The sequence below is a fragment of the Medicago truncatula genome, chromosome 8 (assembly GCF_003473485.1).
Source record: "Medicago truncatula cultivar Jemalong A17 chromosome 8, MtrunA17r5.0-ANR, whole genome shotgun sequence".
NCBI lineage: Eukaryota > Viridiplantae > Streptophyta > Magnoliopsida > Fabales > Fabaceae > Medicago > Medicago truncatula.
The window spans coordinates 43,407,735-43,428,462 of NC_053049.1; the positions used below are offsets into that span (position 1 = coordinate 43,407,735).

General features: G+C 33.6%; 3 protein-coding genes across 3 annotated transcripts; 2 read left to right on the forward strand and 1 right to left on the reverse strand.

Annotated features, from left to right (window-relative positions):
- Positions 1–627: 627 nt before the first annotated feature.
- LOC11438540 (protein trichome birefringence-like 14) lies at positions 628–4,955 on the reverse strand. The gene is made up of 4 exons (XM_003630239.4): positions 4,412–4,955; positions 3,488–3,721; positions 2,105–2,300; positions 628–1,817 (listed from the first exon to the last, which is right to left on the reverse strand). The coding sequence occupies exons 1-4, from the start codon at positions 4,569–4,571 to the stop codon at positions 989–991; spliced, it is 1,419 nt and encodes a 472-aa protein (XP_003630287.1). The 5' UTR covers positions 4,572–4,955; the 3' UTR covers positions 628–988.
- A 5,384-nt stretch (positions 4,956–10,339) lies between these two features.
- Positions 10,340–15,158, forward strand: LOC11438963 (probable methyltransferase PMT26). Its single transcript, XM_003630240.4, has 9 exons — positions 10,340–10,703; positions 11,201–12,282; positions 12,364–12,513; positions 12,948–13,218; positions 13,414–13,524; positions 13,610–13,784; positions 13,890–14,162; positions 14,257–14,451; positions 14,562–15,158. The coding sequence occupies exons 2-9, from the start codon at positions 11,227–11,229 to the stop codon at positions 14,809–14,811; spliced, it is 2,481 nt and encodes an 826-aa protein (XP_003630288.1). The 5' UTR covers positions 10,340–10,703; positions 11,201–11,226; the 3' UTR covers positions 14,812–15,158.
- A 997-nt stretch (positions 15,159–16,155) lies between these two features.
- LOC112417551 (uncharacterized) lies at positions 16,156–16,979 on the forward strand. Its single transcript, XM_024773845.2, has 2 exons — positions 16,156–16,353; positions 16,433–16,979. The coding sequence occupies exons 1-2, from the start codon at positions 16,244–16,246 to the stop codon at positions 16,629–16,631; spliced, it is 309 nt and encodes a 102-aa protein (XP_024629613.1). The 5' UTR covers positions 16,156–16,243; the 3' UTR covers positions 16,632–16,979.
- The last annotated feature ends 3,749 nt before the right edge of the window (positions 16,980–20,728 follow it).

Consider the following 20,728-nt stretch of genomic DNA (forward strand, 5'->3'; position numbering starts at 1 on the left):
GACATATTTATAGGGACCAAAAATATATTTAACCCTAAAATAAATAAGTAATAAGCCAAAGAAGTTTTGAAGTAAATTTGATGCTGAATTTGGATAATTCTAACCAAACCATATTATGAACGCTTGCAATATGTCACTATGAGCTGGAGAGACAATTCTTATACTCAAATCACACATAATGAACATTAATGTTATAACCCCAAATTTCATCAGTGCTATCAATATAATTTCTCATAATCCAGATCATATTTCAAATTATCAATACTATCGATTTCATGGTGCGCACTACCCCGTATAATCCCAAATTACTCCATGTGGTACCCAAAGAGAGGTAATTACTCAATACTTGGTTTCAATTGTAATAAAGGTATTGGAATAAATAATAATGGAGAATTAAATTGGCACCATGGTCAACCACCCAAGGGAAGAAAAATTGAAATAAAACCACATAAAGAATTAACGGAGTCTTGGCACCATGGTCAACCACATACTGCATAATTGTTTTCCTCGGCAGTTAACTGCTGAGGTTTTCCTCGGTAATTAACTGCAGCCGATTCTACTAAACTTCGGCAGTTAACTGCCGAGGGGCATTTGAATAATTTACTCGTGTTTCTCAGCCAAACCAAATGTGTCAACAACAATTTTCCATTTCTTTACTTATTCAAGCCAACTATCATACATATACATTGATACAAACTATTACAAAATTATTTCAAATTGATCAATAAAGGCCATTTCATCTCTCGCACAGCACCGCAGATGGTATTTAGCTCATGCTTCACCAAATAATGCCCTTTGACTCCTGACTAGTCTCTTGGTTCAAAACATCAGAATCCTATTCACTATCTAGTGGGAGAGTAAATTGTGAAATACATTTGACACAAGAATGCTTGGTCAGGACTTCCTAGACCACAAAGAATTGACAGATTCTGATCCCCCACAAAACACTAATAGAAAGAGGGAGGGGTTGACTATACTGTGACAAACACTATATTTGAGCAACTAGGAGTTCATTCCATGTATCTGGAATTCCAGGTAGGCACCAATGCAAACAGTCACTAGAGTTGAGAGTTCCTCTAATAGTGTAGCGCGACATGTGAGCCTCATCCCTCAATTGTGAAAGAGGGGTTATATCCAGTATCTTAATTTTTGTACTATTTAGTGCACCTGCAATAACTGGATCACTAGATCCTTCCAGGGAGACTTCACTACCATTTGATAGTGGGATAGTGTTATCACAGCTCCCACCAGTATTCCAATCCCCATTGAAGAAATGCCTAGGCGATAAAGTCCTGAAGAAAGCTTTGAGCCGGGGATGCGAAACAAGTTGCAAATCAAGCCACTTGACTACACTGTAGATTGCTAAGTTTTTGGCGTTTAAAATTTCTGCAATCTTTTTGTCTTCATTTGGCGTTCCATTAACATGCATTATCCACTTGTTTGCATTGAGCTTCCCACGGTTCCAGTGGTGTCCTGTATTGAGAACCAAAACATCAAAGCGATGGAGATACTGTCTCATGAAAGCGGGTGGACGGTCTAAATGCATGGCAACGTCGGTATGTTTGTCTGTGATGTTTAGGGGCACAAGATCACATAAACTAGCTGACCAATAATATAAGATGGTGGTATTAGTCTTGGTAAACCTGTAAGCCCAGCCATCAGGACGTATAGCTCCGCGGTGTTTTACAAGATCATACTCCCATCCCACATTTTGAACTTCTGGACTCTCTTCTCCACCAGTGGCCATACACATCAGAGATTGAAATTGTTGACGGCCCAATGAATCGCCAATGAATGCAATTGTTTTGTCCTTCATCCTACATGCCATGTTAGCATTAAACACTGCTCACAAACCAACATTTAAACCAATACTCACGTAGATTATATACACTTTGAGAAATAAATAAGTTCTCCACATTTACAAGAAATAAAGGTTCCACAGCATGTTGGAACCATGTTACTTCCAATAATCAACAACATCAAACCAAAATACTTCATAGCACGGTACCAGACAAAATTCGAATAAATATTACAGCAAGAAAATAATCCTGTTGAGAGGTGTTATTAACAACTAGATCAAAGAAAAAGAAAGAATTATACCTACTTTCTCAAGAACTTAGATCGGTCAAACTCTTGCATATCACAATTCTTTGGCTGCCAGCGGTATCCCTCAAATGAAAAATTTGGTCGTTGTGTCATTCTACATGACCACATTGATGATAACCACTGCTTACAGCCGAAACCAGAATAGAGCGGTCTCCTGCTATCTGCAACCCACTTACCCTTGGCGTAATCACAAGCTGCAAAGCATAAACCCAATCAAAATTAAACGCATCCTTCAAACTTCATTGAAGAATGAAAAAACAGGGTTTAAGCAAATTCAAACAGGGAAAAAATATATAACATGCAGAGTATTTGCTAATTTTCTGGTTCGGTAGTAGTTGGAGCACTCTGGCCATTTTCCACGCACAGGGTCACTTGTTAGAACCTTAACTCTAGATTGCACTGATTGGCATGATGCTACTAAGTGGAGACTTCAACAGAAGTTCCTAAGTTTTCATAATAACAGTTCTAATTACGTAAATTGTATAATTTTCTATCACAAAGATTAATATTTGAAAGCAAACTTCTACTTCTAGGCTTAGGTTGCATGAATTCATGGAGATCAACTATGTAGTTTTCAAGCCATGCACATGATACTTGAAATAGTACCTCTTAGGTCTTATATAGTTGTGGCAATGGAAAGAAGAGAAACAAGTTGATCCCGTAAGACAATTTGTGATTCATGAGGAAACAACTAATTCAAAACGGCCAGCTCAAAGAGAAATCATAGTCAAGACATCAGAACGATTGAAGAGAAACTATCTTCTGTTTTCAATTTTTAGGCACAATTAGAATATTAGAATATCTTTCTAATAATTTACACATTAATACAGAAAATACAGAAAGATATTCTAATAGGCACAAGCCACGGACAGTGAACCCGGTTTGGAGGGTTAAACCAGGAGAAACAAGAATCAGAGAGCTAGAGGTTGGTTATCAATTTCTTAAAGGGCTGTTGGGAGGTTAGGGAGTGAAGGGTCCATTTAAGGGCGTGTATGGTTATTGTGTGAACACGACTGAATAAAACCAGTTGTACAGCCCTTGCAAGATGTTTTACCACCTTTTGTTCCATTCAATCATATAATGATAAAGCCTCTTTTTTTTCTTTTTCCTTCTTCTTTGGTTCCCAACATTAATATCTGCAACTTGAATGATATGTATGCAAGTAATAAAATTGAAATGACTAAAGAAAAAGATATCCAGTCAGAAATAGTTTGACAAAATGTGAACTGGAATCAATCAGCATGCTTATTAGCTCTAAGATGGATGAGTATACAAAAAAACTAGTTGCAGAAAACTTTAGTTAATAGAGATGCATATTGCATTTATGGAATAGCAAAAAATGCTGGCCGTGGAGAAATAAAGAATGAAAAAAAAAATCTACCTTCATTTCTGGGAGAAGACTCCGAAGATTCTTTTTTTTGAAAAGGAGACTCTGGAGATACTTTCTTTTTAAAAGGAGACTCCGGAGATTTTGGATGAGAATCTACAGCTGCTGCACCCTCGACACCAACTTGCAATTTTGTTTCATTTTCTGTCGGGGGGGTTAAGGATTTTTCCACAGCTTTTTTTGGCTTTGTAGTTCCCACTGAATCTATTGGGACCTCCGCAGGAAATTCTAAGCAGATGCATTGACAGAAAAAATTAAAAAAAAATCCTCAGCATAGTTAATGATGAAAAAATATCAGGTTAATGAAAACGTAATAAGAAAACACAAACATGAAATAGTTTCAAAATCAACAAGTAATAATCAATCAATCAATTATAAACCGATTGAACTGTAAAAATCAAATCCTAAATGAGAGGTTGCATTAGGAACATTTATCGAGTCATTGACATACCAATAAATTGGGGATAATTTACCCCTATCAAAGAAAAATCCCCTTTTCTTCATCTTTATTCTTAAAATCAGTTACCATTTTCATCTCCGGTTTCCTATTATACTTGTATTGTGTAAACTACCAAACTGAGAAGCCAGTGACTATTATGAAAATACATGCATTCTTGTGTTTTGTGTATGTTCGATTTGTAATAAATAGCACTTCCCTACTTGATATACATCTCATTCGTTCAAGAATTAAAATCTACTTGTCATTAGGGGTAAATTACCAATGTATGTCTCACTGATAAGTTTTTCATTTTTGTTCCTTATATATTAAAAGTAAGATCTTCCTAATCTATAAAAAATAAAAAATAAAAAAATTATCTACTCTCTAAGCAGCTTTAATTCTAGTTGTTGCAAGAATAGTTAAAACAAAGCATAAATTGTTTCCAAACCTACAAGAAATTTGCATAAAGGAATACAAACCTGAAGGTATGTGATACCATTCATGAGCTGATCTCAAAGTGGAGGCTATTGGATTTGTTTCCCATGTCCACAATAATGTGCTAAAAAGAACGATAGCAACTAAGGCTACAGCCACAGAAACATGCCTCCCTCTGAAGCTATAACTATTTCCTCCTTTCATCTGCGCTTACACATTACAGCAAATACAGAACAAATCCGTCAAAGAATATCACTGGTAATTCTTCCTATTCGCAATTGCAATTCGTTGCTTTGCGTAGCTGAATCGAGTTGTGTTCTTTTAAACGCAGTTGCAGATCCAAAGGTGAAATTGCCCTTGAGCTTTGAAGGAGGAGGAGTACGAGAGAGGAGATGATGATGCTTTGTTCCTTTTCACTTCACCGCCGGGGATTCAATTAGAGGATAACACGTTTCACCTGCAAGGGGTATATTTGTCATGTGACGATATGATTAAGGGTGTTATCGTGATTTCGTAAGACGATGCATTAGGATTTAGTTAGCGTGACGATCTAAATGGAAACATTTGTTTTTGACGTGCATGTTAAGGGTTAAGAGCATAAGTTTGGATCATGAATGAAGCCATCTTTAATTAATTTCATTAAATAAAGAAGAGGCTCGATTTTTAGTTTGGATCATGAGTTAGCGTCATGATTTATGAGAAGCGTGACAAATTAACATAGATGAGGTTTTTTTTTATCATAAATGAATTTACTCCTATATACTTCTTCCGGTCACATTTATAACAAAAATTAATTTTTTTAGGTTCATTGAATAAATAATGTATTCGATCATAATTATAGCTCAAATACGTTAATTATTCAATGTATTTAAATAGTTGTTTTTTTTACTTATAAATGTGACTGAGGTAAGTATGTATAAAGAAATCAACTTATGATTTATTAAAAAAAAATGGTTAATCGCTCTTAAAAAAAATCGTTGAAATCGATCCTGTAATATACGTGAAGTTTAAAAATTGACCTTGTAAAATAAAAAATGCATATTCTAATCTTGTAATTTGATGTTATTATTATTTTTACTTTATAATATACATGAAGTCCAATAATAGGTTTAGATGTTGAGTTTTTTCATGATTTTTTCCAAAATTGTTTAAGACATTAAAATATAATTTTACACAAAATTATTATTTTTTGACTAAGAATAATTTAATTATAAATTTTTAAAGCGACAAAAACAAAAACAAAAAAAAAAAATTAACTTATTTGTCATCTTATGTAAGTTCTTTTTGACAAATTTATCATGACTTTGGTAGCTTTTGCAACATTCACTGTTAAAGGTTTAAATTACTTCTAGTCTGTCCATTTCGACATTTTTAAACTTTTAGTCCTTCTATATCTAAAACCACGATTTTTTTTTCATTTATTGTGTAGGTCAATATTGTTTGTGGTCCCACGAGATTAAGTGATGTGGCATCCTTGTTAATTACATGGTGTCAGTGTGTCGTTAGTGAGTTGGAAAAACTAGCATCCATGACATTATTTATTAATTAACATTGTTATGTACAAATTAAAATTTTAAAAATTAATTGTTAATAAATAACAAACACACATTTATCACAAATGTGATCATCCCACTCCTTCACCCCTTACAAAAACTATGATTAGCACACTTGGTCGGAAAATATATCAAACCTAAAAAATGTGATCATCTTGAATAAGCCTTTAAGATTTCATCATCATAATCTTCATCAAACATTCAACTTCATCGTTAACTAGGTTTTTCTTAAAAAATAAAAACTTGTTTCACCCCCCTTCCAAAAATGTGTTAGCTTAAACAAAAAAAAACCACTCATTTACCTTTTCCGCTACTCCCATCTTCTTCGTCAGTGTCATTGCTCACAATCATCATTAAAACTAATTAGCAACTCTAAAAACACCAATATCATTTAGATGTTCAGAAACACTGAATCCCTAAAAAACATGGAATTATAAAATATTTATTAACTCAATTCCTCTAGCCCTTTTCGCAAACTTGTTAACCCAAATAGAAAAATGAGAGAAAAAAAATAAAAAAAATAAATCCGGTGCAAGCGACGACATTTTCACAGTGTGGCCACTGTTTCCTGCGACAACAATTGGTCAACTGATCTCCACAAGGAGGTTCGATGGCATGGTAGACCAATCCGTTTAATCCATTGATTCAACGTCGAAGCCATTTTCAACAACATCAAGAACCATAACAAAATCTAAATAATTTAAGAGATGAAAGAGCTTCATGAAGACATGTGAAACAAAATTGTGGAAAGAAGGATAACTTGAAGCTCTTACGGCCCGTTGGGTGCACATGATAGGAAGACATAATAGGATAAAACTATCATATCCTGAGTCAATCCATTGTTTGATGCACCAACATAAAAGGATAAATTAAACCATTTTTCAATCCTATCATATTCACCCTTTATTTTTTTTATCTTTAATTTTTGGTGGGTTAGCAACCTGATAGCATTGACTTATCATGCGCGCGTATCATCTGTTCCTCAAATACCTCCTTTGACTCCCAACCCTTGCACCTGCACCTGCTCTGCCTTTTTTTCCTCCTAAATAACCTATTCAATTTCAAAACGATAGCTTGTTTGTTCCAAAATTGTGTTTCAATATTGCTTTTCTCCTAATTTTGACATGCTTCTGCAAAGGTTTTTTTTTTCCTCTTTCAATTTTTTGGGTTCTATTTCCAAATTCCATCCCAATCAATTATAGTTGGTTTAATATTTCTTGAAGCTTCTTAACTTTATCTGCTTTTTTTTTTGTTCCTTGTTCATTATTGGCTTTCTTGCTACTGCATAGATTCAATCGATTCTATTTTGAATTCTTGTGCTTTACTCCCTCCGTCCCAAATTGTATGTCACTTTAGAAAAAATATTTATCCCAAATTGTATGTCGCTTTACAATACCAATGAAAAATTAATGTTACTTTTCCTATTATATCATTAACTATTTATTACTCTCTCTTCTTTCAATTCCTTCATTTATCTTTCCTATATAATTTATTGAAGACAATTTTGTAAAACAACTCATAATATCTCTTTCCCACACAATATTAATTACATTTCTTAATATGTGTGAAATGCTCAAAACGTCATACAATTTGGGACGGAGGGAGTATATTTTTTGTTTTGTTACCCGTGTTCATCAACACACATACTTTATTTTGTTGCAATTAGGTTTCTCTTCTTATCATGTCAATAGTGTATCAAACATATGATATGATAAAATAATGATATCCTCATTTTTATCATGTTTGCCCCAAACACATGATATGATAGATGTCTATCATGTTACTTTCTTATCCTATCTTTATCCAATTTCTAATCCTATTATGTCTCTATCCATCCTGCGCACTAAACGGACTCTTAAGTTCAAGGTTTTTGGGATGAAGATAATTGGGGACAAGAAAAAACGCACGTGAATAAGAAAAAATGGGGAAATAAGAACTCTTGGGGAAGATTTGAATTTAGGGTTAGGTTTGTTGTTTTACAAAACACCGTTAATAGTTAAATATATTAAAACAACTACATGTGTACGAAATCCAACCCTGTCTTACAAACCTAACCCTAAATCCAAATCTTCCCTTCTATTATAATTTAGGGTTCGGTATTGTCTCCATATTGTCACATTCTTGTTGGACTCAACCCTATCTTACAAACCATCCTAACCCGAACCCAATGTGTCGGGCCTGATATGGTAAAAAGAATAACAAGGACAAAAATCATTAGACAAGATAGTGGCAAAACAAAAACATAGATTTGGGTTTGGTTAAGCATCAGGTTACCTGTCTTACCCCAATTTAATTTGAGGACTTTTTTTAATATTATTTTACCGGTCTTGTCCACAATACCACAATACTCACTTTCTATTTTGAATATAAACTCTCAATCTAGGGTTCACTTCACACGTCGCCACTCATCATCTCATCTAACTTATTTCATGTCGTCGCTTCTTCAACCCAGACTCACACTGTCGCAAATCGCTGTTTCTTAAGTGACTATTGTACTCTTTAATTTATGCACCATTTATCTTGGTGATTTAAAATACAAACTGCAATTAATTCGTAACACGATGTTACTACTACTTTTGATTAGTTCGTAAGACCGTGACACTTTTGATTATATTGTTGTTTCTCGTGACTTCAAAAATTTGATTACTTCTTAAAAATAATAATATGCATTGACGGTTTTTCTTAGGGCAAACTCGGCCTTGTCTTCGTATTGTCCCGTTCTTGTTGGCCCAAACTATCAGATTTGGTCGGGTTAATGGACAAATTTAGGTCTAAAAATGAAAGACTAAGTTAGTCAAATATAACCCAATCTATTCCGAAGATATTTGTTAACAACACTCACTTATCAGACATATTCAAAGAAACCAGCTCGGGACTGTCCTGGACCGCGGTAATGACAGTTGGTCTCCAAGCCAAGCCAACCCAGCAACAATAGCATCGCACTATGCATCCCACTTCACGTTCCTAATCCATACTACGCGCTTTTTTAGCTATCCTGTTCCACCGACCCCGTGATGTGCGACATTGTGCATTCTCCTAGATTTATTATATTCCTCTGTTCTTGTTTGAGTTAGCAAAATGATTCAAAAAGAATAATGAGGAATATTTAGATCACAAACATCCCCATAAATGTGGTGGTGGGTGCCACGTTTTAGATCTACTCAGGTCCATGTACAACAACCTACATGTACAACGAATATATATCAAGAAAGTGAATAAATACTAACAATCTTCTACTATTCTCTCCTAAAAAACAAATTTCTACTATTCTGTCTTTGCTAAAAAATATAAAAAACAAACAATTTCATAATCCGGTAAAAAAGAAGTACTTCTGCATGTTGTCCTGAGGTTAGCATAGTTTGTTAACATGGAGTGTATTTTCCCAAAGATCGAACTCGTGTTACAGTTGATATTGATTGAAATCATCTACTACTCCTATTTAGATGGAGTGCATTATACGTAGTTAAGTAACTATTCTTTGAGGGGTAAGTTACTATTCTTAATTATTAGTACTTGTCAACTAATTAATACTCCTACAAATGGAAGTACTGTATTTTACTCATTGTGCAAAGTATGGCTGAAGCCTGCAAGTACAAAACCATGTCATAATGTGACCATTATTCTATCTAAAAAATAAATGAATGTCACCATTACTCGTGTAACAAGCAAAAGAAAAATTTTGTGCTTAAAAAAAAAAAAGTTAAACAAAAGTTTCGTAAAAAAAAGTTAAATAAAAGTTGACTTAATTGAATGAACATAATTTTTCATTTTTTTTAATATGATATTGATACCAAGTTTTCACCACCACGTAACCATGAATAATATCCGTTAAAAAATCAGTGAAACACACAAGACGAGTTTTTTCATCTTAATTAATTTTTTTTATAAACAATAACTAAAAATCAAATTCTTAACCACATGCATAAAAACCTAATTTCTTTTTTTTGATAGCAAAAAAAAAAACTCAATTTCTTTACCAGTTAGATTAATACATTGTTACATAGTTATTTTTCAAAATTGAGCAATAGCATTTTATATCATTCCTATATACGGTATTAAATATTTTATTTTTTGTGTTGCACCCTATCCCCTTTTCATGACAAAAAAAGATTTTTCACACAACATCTTGCATACATTTTTGTTTTTAGATTGATTTTAAAAAATAATATAATAGCATGATATCATGTTGAAATATAATCAGACATCTTGCAAATTATATTTTACACTTTGAAATAAAACCATCATTTTAATTTCATAAATTATTTTATAAAAATGATCATTATTTTCATTAAAAAATAGGATCTATAAATAATAGCGAAAAAAGAAAATAAGAGAAAATGAATACAACCTTGTTAATTTAGTTCACAGATATTTTGAAGCACTTAATAAGAAAAAAGGGAAGCGAAATTAATGCAGTTTAGGTCTTTATTTAGCTACCCCCCACACGGTGTTTCACGGATTTTATGCAGCCGTCACTCTCTCCCAGTCTCTGTTTTTTTTCGTTCCTTTCTTTGGTCTCTGTTTCTTCACTCAATCCAACTCTATCCCTCTTCTTTTTCCCTTACCCATTTCAATCACCACATTCAATTCTCAATATTTTAATATTATTATTCCCTATCAACTTTACCCCACCAAAATCATCATCTTTCGTATATATAACTCTTCTTCCCTTCACCATCTCAATTCAAGATTTCATTTCTCATCCCTTTTCTTTCGTTCTTCATGCCCTACAACACAATGCAGAGATAACTATTCTCTCTCAGATCTGCTTCTTTCATAATAGGTAACGTGTTATCAATTTCTTTCTATTTTCGTTCCTTCACACATTCTTCCAGTTCTCGCTTCACGCATTTTATTTTATGGATCTACGTGACCGTTTCTTGATTGATCGCTTAACTTGTATTTTCCTCTGCTATTTCATGTGCAAAATTTTATTCATTCGTTTTTTATCTTGTTGTTTTGATTTACTAGCTCACACGTATTCCGTCAATCTATTAGATCTGCTACTTATCTTTAATAATGTGTCCAATCCATTAGTGATATATGTTATGTATCACCGACACCTTACTATCATGTTTGTGTCTGTGCTTCGTATATAATATGTGTTTCTGGAATGATCTCATTATTTGGCAATGCCATGAATTAAGGAAAATTAAAGAACACAAAAACCTAGTTATATACATGCACGTTGTTATTGATAATCCAAAGATTCTTAGTATTCTGCATTCTATTTTCAACAATGTGGACTGTGTTTAATTGTTGTTTGTATTATCCTTGAAGAATTCCACTTTTTGATAAGTGACAACATGGCGCAAGCGAGATATAGTAGAATAGACAATAAACGATCTCCGTCGAGTTACTGCTCAACGGTGACGATTGTTGTGTTTGTTGCTCTATGCTTGGTTGGTTTATGGATGATGACGTCGTCCGTCGTTCCGGTGCAAAATGTAGATGAGTCGACTAAGAATGAGGTGAAAGGACAGAGCGAGGCGAAGGATCAGGCAACTGACATCACTAATAGCAATCCTCAGAATTTTGAAGATAAGAAGGGAGATCTGCCCCAGGAATCTACCAAGGAGGATAACAATGCTAAGCAGTCCGAAAACAACCATGTTATGCCCAAAAAGCAGGAAGAGAAATCGGATGAAAAGCCTGAAGATAAGTCTCCTGAAGATACCAAGATGACATATATTGATCCAAATCAGAACAAGAAGACATCTGATTCGGATGAGAGCAATAACAAATCTGTTTCTGATGAGAGCAATAACAAATCCGGTTCTGGCGAGGACAACAAGAAGTCCGATTCTGACGTGAGTGAGAAGAAGTCCAATTCTGATGAGAGAGAGAAAAAATCGAATTCAAACGATAATAAATCTGGTTCAGATGCAAGTGAAAATAAAAAGGATGAGTCGAGTGAAACAACAGATAATAAGACAGAAGAAAAGGCAGATCAAAGTGGTAACCAAGAGTCTGATGAAAGCTCTAATGAGAAGAAAACAGATGAAAATACCAAAAACCAGGGTTCTAATGAGCTACTCCCTTCTGGGGCCCAGTCAGAGCTTTTGAATGAAACTACAACTCAAACCGGATCTTTTTCAACTCAGGCAGCAGAGTCAAAGTCTGAAACTGAGTCCCAAAAATCCTCCAAGCAATCTACTGGGTTCAATTGGAAACTCTGCAATGTCACTGCCGGCCCTGACTACATTCCATGCCTTGACAACTTGCAGGCGATTCGGAACCTTAAAACTACTAAACACTATGAACACAGAGAAAGGCAGTGTCCTGAAGATCCTCCTACCTGCCTTGTCGCTCTTCCTGAAGGATATAAACGCCCAATTGAATGGCCCAAAAGCAGAGAGAAGGTACATATAAATCAAGATGCTTTGTCAATTTTCATTATTGGTATAACATTTTATTAATTAAAAAAAAATGTTTTCTTTCAGATATGGTATTCCAACGTTCCACACACTAAGCTTGCTGAATACAAGGGGCACCAGAATTGGGTGAAAGTTACAGGCGAGTACCTTACTTTTCCTGGTGGTGGAACCCAATTCAAACACGGTGCGCTTCATTACATTGACACCATACAACAGGTAAATATATTTTGTATGTTGACCATATGTGATTAGTTGTTTTTTGCATGTTCTAATGTTCCATAAATAAATCCATAATACATGTACTGTCAGTTTGGATAACAAATAATGCTTTGTTAGATCTCCACTAGAGCAAATTTTTCATCTAATTATCTCATTAGACATCTCTTTATATCTTTTTATCAGTCCACCTAGTTCTAATTAAAATTCAGTATTGGAAGATATAATTCAAAATGGAAACATAATATTTGGACCTAATTACTTGTTTAAATATTTTTATGCCCAATGTTTAGGAAAAATATTCCATCTAGTTATACAATTTAAGGGAAAATTCTTGTGAAATTTTTATTTTTCCATCCTAGAATTGCTAGGCAGAATTGCAGACATGTAATATGTTTTCTTGATGTTGCTGAGAACAAACGTTGATGATGTAGTCTGTACCTGATATTGCCTGGGGCAAACAAACACGTGTGATATTGGATGTTGGATGCGGCGTTGCCAGCTTTGGTGGCTTTCTCTTTGAAAGAGATGTACTTGCAATGTCATTTGCACCAAAAGATGAACACGAAGCTCAGGTACAATTTGCACTTGAAAGGGGAATTCCTGCTATATCTGCTGTGATGGGCACAAAGAGGCTTCCCTTCCCTGCTAGAGTATTTGATGCCATTCATTGTGCACGCTGTAGAGTTCCGTGGCATATAGAAGGTATTTCAATATGTCAATAACCTAACTTTTACAGCAGTGAATGTGGTTAGATGAATTTTTTGTCAGACAAGCTTGAAATTTTTATGCGGCAATTTAGCATTTCACCAGCATCATTTTGGCATTTAGATTAGATATAATCCATGTAAATAAACTGGCTTTTATAATTTTGGAAGTTCACTATTTGTGCACATGCAGGTGGCAAACTTCTGTTGGAGTTGAATAGAGTATTGCGACCTGGTGGTTTCTTTGTATGGTCTGCTACTCCTATTTATCAAAAGCTGCCCGAAGATGTAGAAATATGGAACGGTAAATGATAGTACACTATTGTTTGCTACTATTAAGCGTTTCAATTTTGGTATATTAAGTCTGACATTTATGACCTCGTCTACAGAAATGAAGGCTCTAACAAAAGCAATGTGTTGGGAAGTGGTGTCTATCAGCAGGGATAAACTTAATAAAGTTGGTATAGCTGTATACAAGAAGCCAACTTCTAATGAGTGTTATGAGAAACGTTCCAAGAATGAGCCTTCTATATGTCAAGACTATGATGATCCTAATGCCGCCTGGTATTTTTTCCTTTACTGAGCGATTAGTATGTTTTAAATTAAAAACAAAAACAGAAAAAGGGGTTTTTGGTTGAGTTAATCATTGATATTCCTCTTTCATCGCAGGAACATTCCATTGCAAACTTGCATGCACAAAGCGCCAGTTAGTTCGACAGAACGTGGGTCACAATGGCCAGGGGAGTGGCCAGAAAGACTGAGCAAATCACCTTACTGGTTATCAAATTCTGAAGTTGGAGTTTATGGAAAACCTGCTCCTGAAGATTTTACTGCTGATCATGAACACTGGAAACGTGTAGTGTCCAAGTCTTATCTAAATGGGATTGGCATTCAGTGGTCCAATGTGCGCAATGTCATGGACATGAGATCAGTTTATGGAGGGTGAGCAAAAACTGTTGTTTCCAATATTACTCTGAATTTAATTGACAAGCCATTACTTCCCTGTATTTGACACCTTCTGTTTTTTGGATTCCAGGTTTGCAGCAGCCTTGATGGATTTGAAAATTTGGGTTATGAATGTGGTTCCGGTAGACTCACCGGACACACTTCCAATTATTTATGAACGTGGTCTGTTTGGCATATATCATGATTGGTGTGAATCATTTAGCACATATCCCAGGTCCTATGATCTAGTTCATGCAGATCATCTGTTTTCAAAGCTTAAGAAAAGGTGCTAATGTCTATTTTGTTTCTCATACATTTACCAACAAAACCTTGGTTTTTCAGAAGAAAAAAATAACTGTCCGTTTATCTCATTTTGAAACGTTGTTTGTGGCACAGGTGCAAGTTTGAAGCTGTAGTTGCCGAGGTTGATAGGATTCTCAGGCCTGAGGGAAAGCTTATTGTCCGAGACACTGCTGAGACCATAAACGAGCTGGAGAGCTTGGTGACGGCTATGCAGTGGGAGGTTCGTATGACTTACACTAAAGATTTGCAGGGCATTTTATCTGTCCAGAAGTCCATGTGGCGGCCTACAGAATTGGAGACAGTAGAGTATGCTATTGGCAGCATACCAAATTCGAGACAGTAGAGTATGCTATTGCTTAAGCATGATGAGATGCCAACAAGAGTTAGGTGATTTTAGGGTTTTATTTGCTCAAAATTCTGTCTGTTTCCTACATTATTCCTTATGTATCATTAAGTTAGTCATTTTTTTTTTCTTTGCTAATTTATTTTGATCACCACTGTATGGAGGCTTGTTTCTTTTATTGTAACATTAGTTAAGGAATTCTGATCACATTCTTGGAATTTTAGAGGCTTTGGATGATTGATAGTTGAGGTTCTGGAAATAGTTTATTCTTGACTACCAAAATTTGGTATTAGTTTTGTAATTGAATATTTAGACAAGAACAATATATTATTGTTTCAAATATCAAATACTGGTTTTTAATTGCTTACTAGGTGTCTTGTAAAAAAATTATTTGAAAAAAAGCATCGGATTCGTTTATTTGCTTTACTATTTCTGAAAAAAGAAGAAGAGCCATTGAGGCCTTTTTTGCGATGCTACAGTCACTTATTCTTGCTTGATGCATTGAATTGCAGGAACCTCTCTAACTTTCATTTAGTTTAACATTCTACCATTCTCTCTATCTTCCTTCATTTGCTTTCTCTAACTCCATTTCCTTGTCTTCTGTCTAGCAGTATACATACTCATCCAGGGTTAACACAAAATAAAAAAGAATTGAAATTGGATTCAATGTGGTCATCGCAATATGTGGTTGTTTCACTGTTTGATCAAGATTGAAAAATTTAGATCTCAAACAAATTTTGATTTTATTAAAGTTGGAATTACTTAGTTTGAGATCTAGATTAGACGGTCACATAATCACTGATTTTTCACATTTAGTGACCACAAATAATCCTGATCCAAATAAACTATTTGATTCTCTATTTCTATTGTTACTTAACTTTAATCTCCTGACTAAATTATTGATCTTTTTTTTTTTTTTTTGGTTACAAAATTATTGATCTTTTGAATTGCTTCATATATTTCATTAAAAAAAAAAAAAAATCCTAAACCCTATAGAAAATAATAATAATATTTAAAAATTTAGAGATTTTATAGAAAAACAAAAACTATTTTGTATTTGTTTACAATAATAAAAACCACTTAAAAAAAAAAAACGATTTTAAACTTGTTTGGATTCAAATTGTCAAATAATAAACTTGTTTATATACAACTTTATAAAAATAATTTTTTATTACAAAATTATCATGAAAGACATTAAATAGGAAAAATAAGATATTAATTGTTGTTTTAAGATATCTTTCTTCTAACAAATGGTAAAAACGCGGAGAAAGAAAAGCCCAAGCCCACTTGAGCGATTATATAAACTGTGGAATCACCTTTTACTTTGGTTAGTTTCTCTCTCATTTGTTTACTCATCTCCTTCTTTGCTATACTCGGCATGTGCTTGCTTCGTTAATTTCTTCTTCTAACGTGTTTATTTTGTAGAGAAAAAATGGAAGCTATCAACATCACCGATGGAGGATTTTCCACTTCTTCTCCATTCTCTCCTTTCTCATTGTTCAAATCTGCCCTAATCAATCGAGCATTGATGGTTATCTTCCTGTAAGTTTCATTTACTACTTTTTCTTACGAGTTAGTTCAAGAACGAAAATCATTCTCAGATCTGTTTTTGTTTCTGTAGGAATATGAATTCCACGAAGGCCATTGCAATTTCTGTTGTTTTAAGCATGCTTGTTGGAAAAGGACTTCTTGACATTGACTACGAAGTTATGATGATCAGAATCGTTTCCGTCTTACTCTATAAGGAGTTCAAGGAAGTTCACGTCAGGTGTTTCAAGAAATTGCTCAATCATTTGTTCTCCTTCTACTTTCGTCTCTGAGTTTTCGTTGTGAGTTCGTAGGATTTTGGATTTTTGGTGCGTTTTCAGCTTCTCGTTTATCATGCACTAAGATGATATGGTACATTAATTACTTTTTACAAAAAAGTGATTTCATTATTTGTACCAAAAAATGATTTCACAATTTTTTTTTTTTATACTACAGTACACCAATTGAATTTTGACGATTAACATTCCCTACGTAAATGGAATTAGTTGTTATTAGATAATATATTGAAGCTAGTTTTATTTACGGTTTTTTTGTTTTGTAGGAACAAAAGATAGAGTTTGTTACCTATACAAAGGCAGGCTTGTGTCCTGTATACTTTTTTTATTTTTTTCTTCTTTCAATCATTTGTCGTCGTTCCTTTTTCTAATAGCAGCGGAAGACTTCAATATGTTGATGAGGAGAGTAGTGGAGGTGGGGGCAATTCACAGGATACAAATTTGACATGGGGGAAGATCTTTTCACTCATTTAGAATACGCCGATGATAACTTGATTATTGGTGAGAAAAAGTGGTCGAATATTCGAATCATTAAGGCAAATATGTTATTATTTGAAGTAATGTTGGGTCTAAAAATCAGTTCTCATAAAAGTTTATCGATGGGAGTCATTATCTCTCAGAGGTAGTAGGAAGAGGCGACCAATATCCTAAATTGTAAAATAGGATCCACTATGTTTAAGTACATTGGTTTACCAATCGGAGCAAGTCCGACGATAATAAATACTTGGCATCCAGTGATTGAGGCAGTGAGGTCAAGATTGTCAAAGTGGAAGAATAAACAACTGTCTATTGAAGGTCTAGTCGTTTTAATAAAATCAAAACAACTTGGTTTACTTTCTTCCCTTTTTCAAACTCAAAACTAACTAGAATCACTTTTCAAACAATTTTTATGGGGAGGGAGTGAGGAAGTGTGAAAAATAAATTGGATTAAATGGGATACGGTTTGTAGACCTTTGGATTGGAAGAGGGAGAGCTGGGAATCAGGAACTTGTGGATTTTTATCTTAGCTTTTTTAGGAAAATGGGGTTGGAAAATTAGAAATGAAAGGAACGACTTGTAGTACAGAACATTAGTAAATAAATATGGTTTGAGTGAGGAGTCTATTAGTACATGGAGTAAAGGAAGCTCTGTTTGGTGGAAATACATTAGTAATATAGACTTAGGGGATGTGGAGTCTCATAACTTGTATTAAGTTAAAGAGGTCTGTGTGCGTATTATTGATGCTGTCATCGATTTTTCTTACATGATCTGTTGGCAGTATATCATATTCATTATTATAGGATTGTTGCCCAGTATTCCATTTTTGGCGTTGTTATAGGAGTTTCTGGGGGTGGTCTGTTGGTGTTTGTGATTATGTTCTCTTTTGTACATTGCCTTGTATTTCTTCCTTGCGGTACTTCTGGTACCAATTTTTCTAATGCATTTTTCTTTTCCTTTCCACAAAAAAAAATTAAAATCAGTATGGATATTGCAATTACTTTTCTTTATGGTATGATATATGAGCACGATTTTGATTCGGAAGAGAAATTGGAGGGAAAAAAAAAAAAAACCTCCTACCGGTTATTTTGAATAGCTTCATTTGTTTACCCTTTGGTAAGATTTTTTTTGCTCCTAAACGAATCGATAAAGTTATGTCCTTTTAATTATTCCATGTTTCTTTTTGTATTTTTTGTCGTAAAAGATTTATTCGTGATCGTGATAATGATCTTTGTTGCTATCTCTGAATCATCACCATCATCCTCTGACTTGTTTGAAACGATTCAAAAACTAAAAGGACTTATTTGGGACTTTTGAAACTTAAATGACTTGTTTGGGACTTTTGAAACTTAAAGAACCACTTTGGGAAAAACGAAAAACTTAAAAGACCTTTAGATGTATTTAACCTTTTAATTATTCGAATGTGTTTCTTCATGTAATTTTTGTTGCAAAAAATCCATTTGTAATAAGGTTTTCTAAAAATGTATTTTCAATAGAATCAATCAAAGTGAGTTAAAAAAATGTATAATATCTCAAAAATAAAAGTATAAAGTATACGAAATAAAAATAATAATTTTGATGTCCTTAAAAAAATGTGCCTTGACCTATATCCTCTCGAGTCCATGCTCAGGGTCACCCCTTTCCCTGAAAATATATATGAATTCAAAATTGTGCTCAACATCTATTTCCTACATTTTTTTTCCTTTTAAATATTCATACTCACTCTTATTTTAAAAAAAATAAATAATTAAACTTTCTTATGCCACTAATAAAATATAATTTTATAAAGTAATTCATCATTTTTATTCTCACTAGCATTCAAATGAATACGAGAGTGTCTATCTATCCATTATATTTACTACACTAATGCATTTGAATTATAAACCCTTTTTTTTTATGAAATTTGTTTATTTTATTATGATTATAAGTATAAATGTTTGTGGCTTTCAAATTGTAACGAATTATGCTTATCATTTTTAACAAAATATACTTTACATGATCTCATTGACTGAACATTGAACGACCGTGGACAACTAGTTAATTCTCTATTGCCTTTTTTTACAATTAAATTTTTTCCTCTATCGTGTATCTTAAAGTATTGATCTTTTGCATCACTTAATATAATTAAAAAGTTGCTCAAAAGGTACATTTAATTACTCACAAAGCCCCTCAAAAGCCTAAAAATGCTGGTCTCGGGACGTATGAACTAATCACTGCCTTTTGGGACTTAGGAAGTGCTTATCGTTCGGGACTTAGGAAGCAAACTAATTTGAAGAAAGAAGATGAATGCATAATACATAATAGAAGGGGCATGTAACATAATACATTGCTACAACACATTCTAACACACTTAGGGTTAGGGATGTTCGCGGTGTGGTTTGGATCGATTATGAGGCAAAAAGTCATCCCAATTCAATATAAGAATCACATATATATGGTTCGATTCGATTTGGATAACTATTCAAAAAATCCAATTTGATTTGATCTAAATATATGTTGTAATTTGAAGCTGAATACATCGAATACGTAGTACGGATGCGAGTATAATACGATACGAATATGTGGATATGCAAAATTTTTTAAATTTAGGATATGATACGACTAAGATACCTTAATAAAAAATTTATATCCATGTAAATTGCTTGAAAAAAAACATCGATTACTCTTAAATGAGAAGTGATCCATTGACTCCAAGAGTAAGTAAGTATAAAGAGTTACTCCAAATCCTAACGATTGATTTAAATATTAATTAATGCTTTTAATCCTCATAATTAGGTTTATATACTCTTTCTTCTTAAACAGCTTGGCACCTGTGAGACTTCAATCTAAACACAAGCTGTGTATGCCTGTGAGAAGGATTTTCGATTCATTCTCTCAGCAATAAAGGCATAGTGAATAGTGTGCACAACATGTATTGAACCCAAAAAAAAAAAAACCTAAAAGAATCGTCAATACACACCTGTGATTCATAGTCTGCATAGGATATACCATCAACCCCAAATATACACACCTATGAATCATAGTCTTTTCGAGGTCAAAACAAAAAAAGTTACAGTTTTCTATTAAATTCAATTAAAAGATCCCTTCTCTTTGGTAGTTTACCGGTGTCGGGCTAGTACAAAATCTGTGTACAAAATCAAGTAATACTGATGAAACTAGATAAAGGTTTATATACTAGCCATGTGACAAAATTATTATTACTTCTGTTTTGCTTGGGATTGAATTAATATATATTGTATCAGATATTTGTTTCAATCCGTATTCCGTAAGATTACTGGTGCCGAGCTGCTTAAGAAGAAGGAGTATATTAATCAAATAATGAGGATTAATAGCAATTCATCACACCCATTAATTAATATTAAAATCAATGGTTAGGATTTGGAATAATTCTTTATACTTACTATTGAAGTCAATGGATCCCTTCTCCTCTTCAATACTATATAATCATAAAAGTCACAATTTACAACAAAAAATAATACATATGATCAAAATAAAAAATTTAAAGTTTTTGTAAACATTATATTTTATTTTCATTTATATATTAGGATATCAACAAATGTATCAATAAAAAAACGTTGATTGATTGAATCTTGTCTCTCTCATTATCTTCATCCACA

Bases quoted from the DNA above. Each gene is read 5' to 3' on its own strand.
- LOC11438540 (XM_003630239.4), bottom strand. From the start codon at position 4,571: ATGAAAGGAGGAAATAGTTATAGCTTCAGAGGGAGGCATGTTTCTGTG. The intron at 2,301-3,487 runs GTAGATTTTTTT...TATGCTTTGCAG, and splicing joins GTCTTCTCCCAGAAATGAAG to CTTGTGATTACGCCAAGGGT. The intron at 1,818-2,104 runs GTAGGTATAATT...CATGGCATGTAG, and splicing joins CGATCTAAGTTCTTGAGAAA to GATGAAGGACAAAACAATTG.
- LOC112417551 (XM_024773845.2), top strand. From the start codon at position 16,244: ATGGAAGCTATCAACATCACCGATGGAGGATTTTCCACTTCTTCTCCA. The intron at 16,354-16,432 runs GTAAGTTTCATT...TTGTTTCTGTAG, and splicing joins GCATTGATGGTTATCTTCCT to GAATATGAATTCCACGAAGG.
- LOC11438963 (XM_003630240.4), top strand. From the start codon at position 11,227: ATGGCGCAAGCGAGATATAGTAGAATAGACAATAAACGATCTCCGTCG. The intron at 13,785-13,889 runs GTATTTTTTCCT...CTTTCATCGCAG, and splicing joins GATGATCCTAATGCCGCCTG to GAACATTCCATTGCAAACTT. The intron at 14,163-14,256 runs GTGAGCAAAAAC...TTTGGATTCCAG, and splicing joins ATGAGATCAGTTTATGGAGG to GTTTGCAGCAGCCTTGATGG.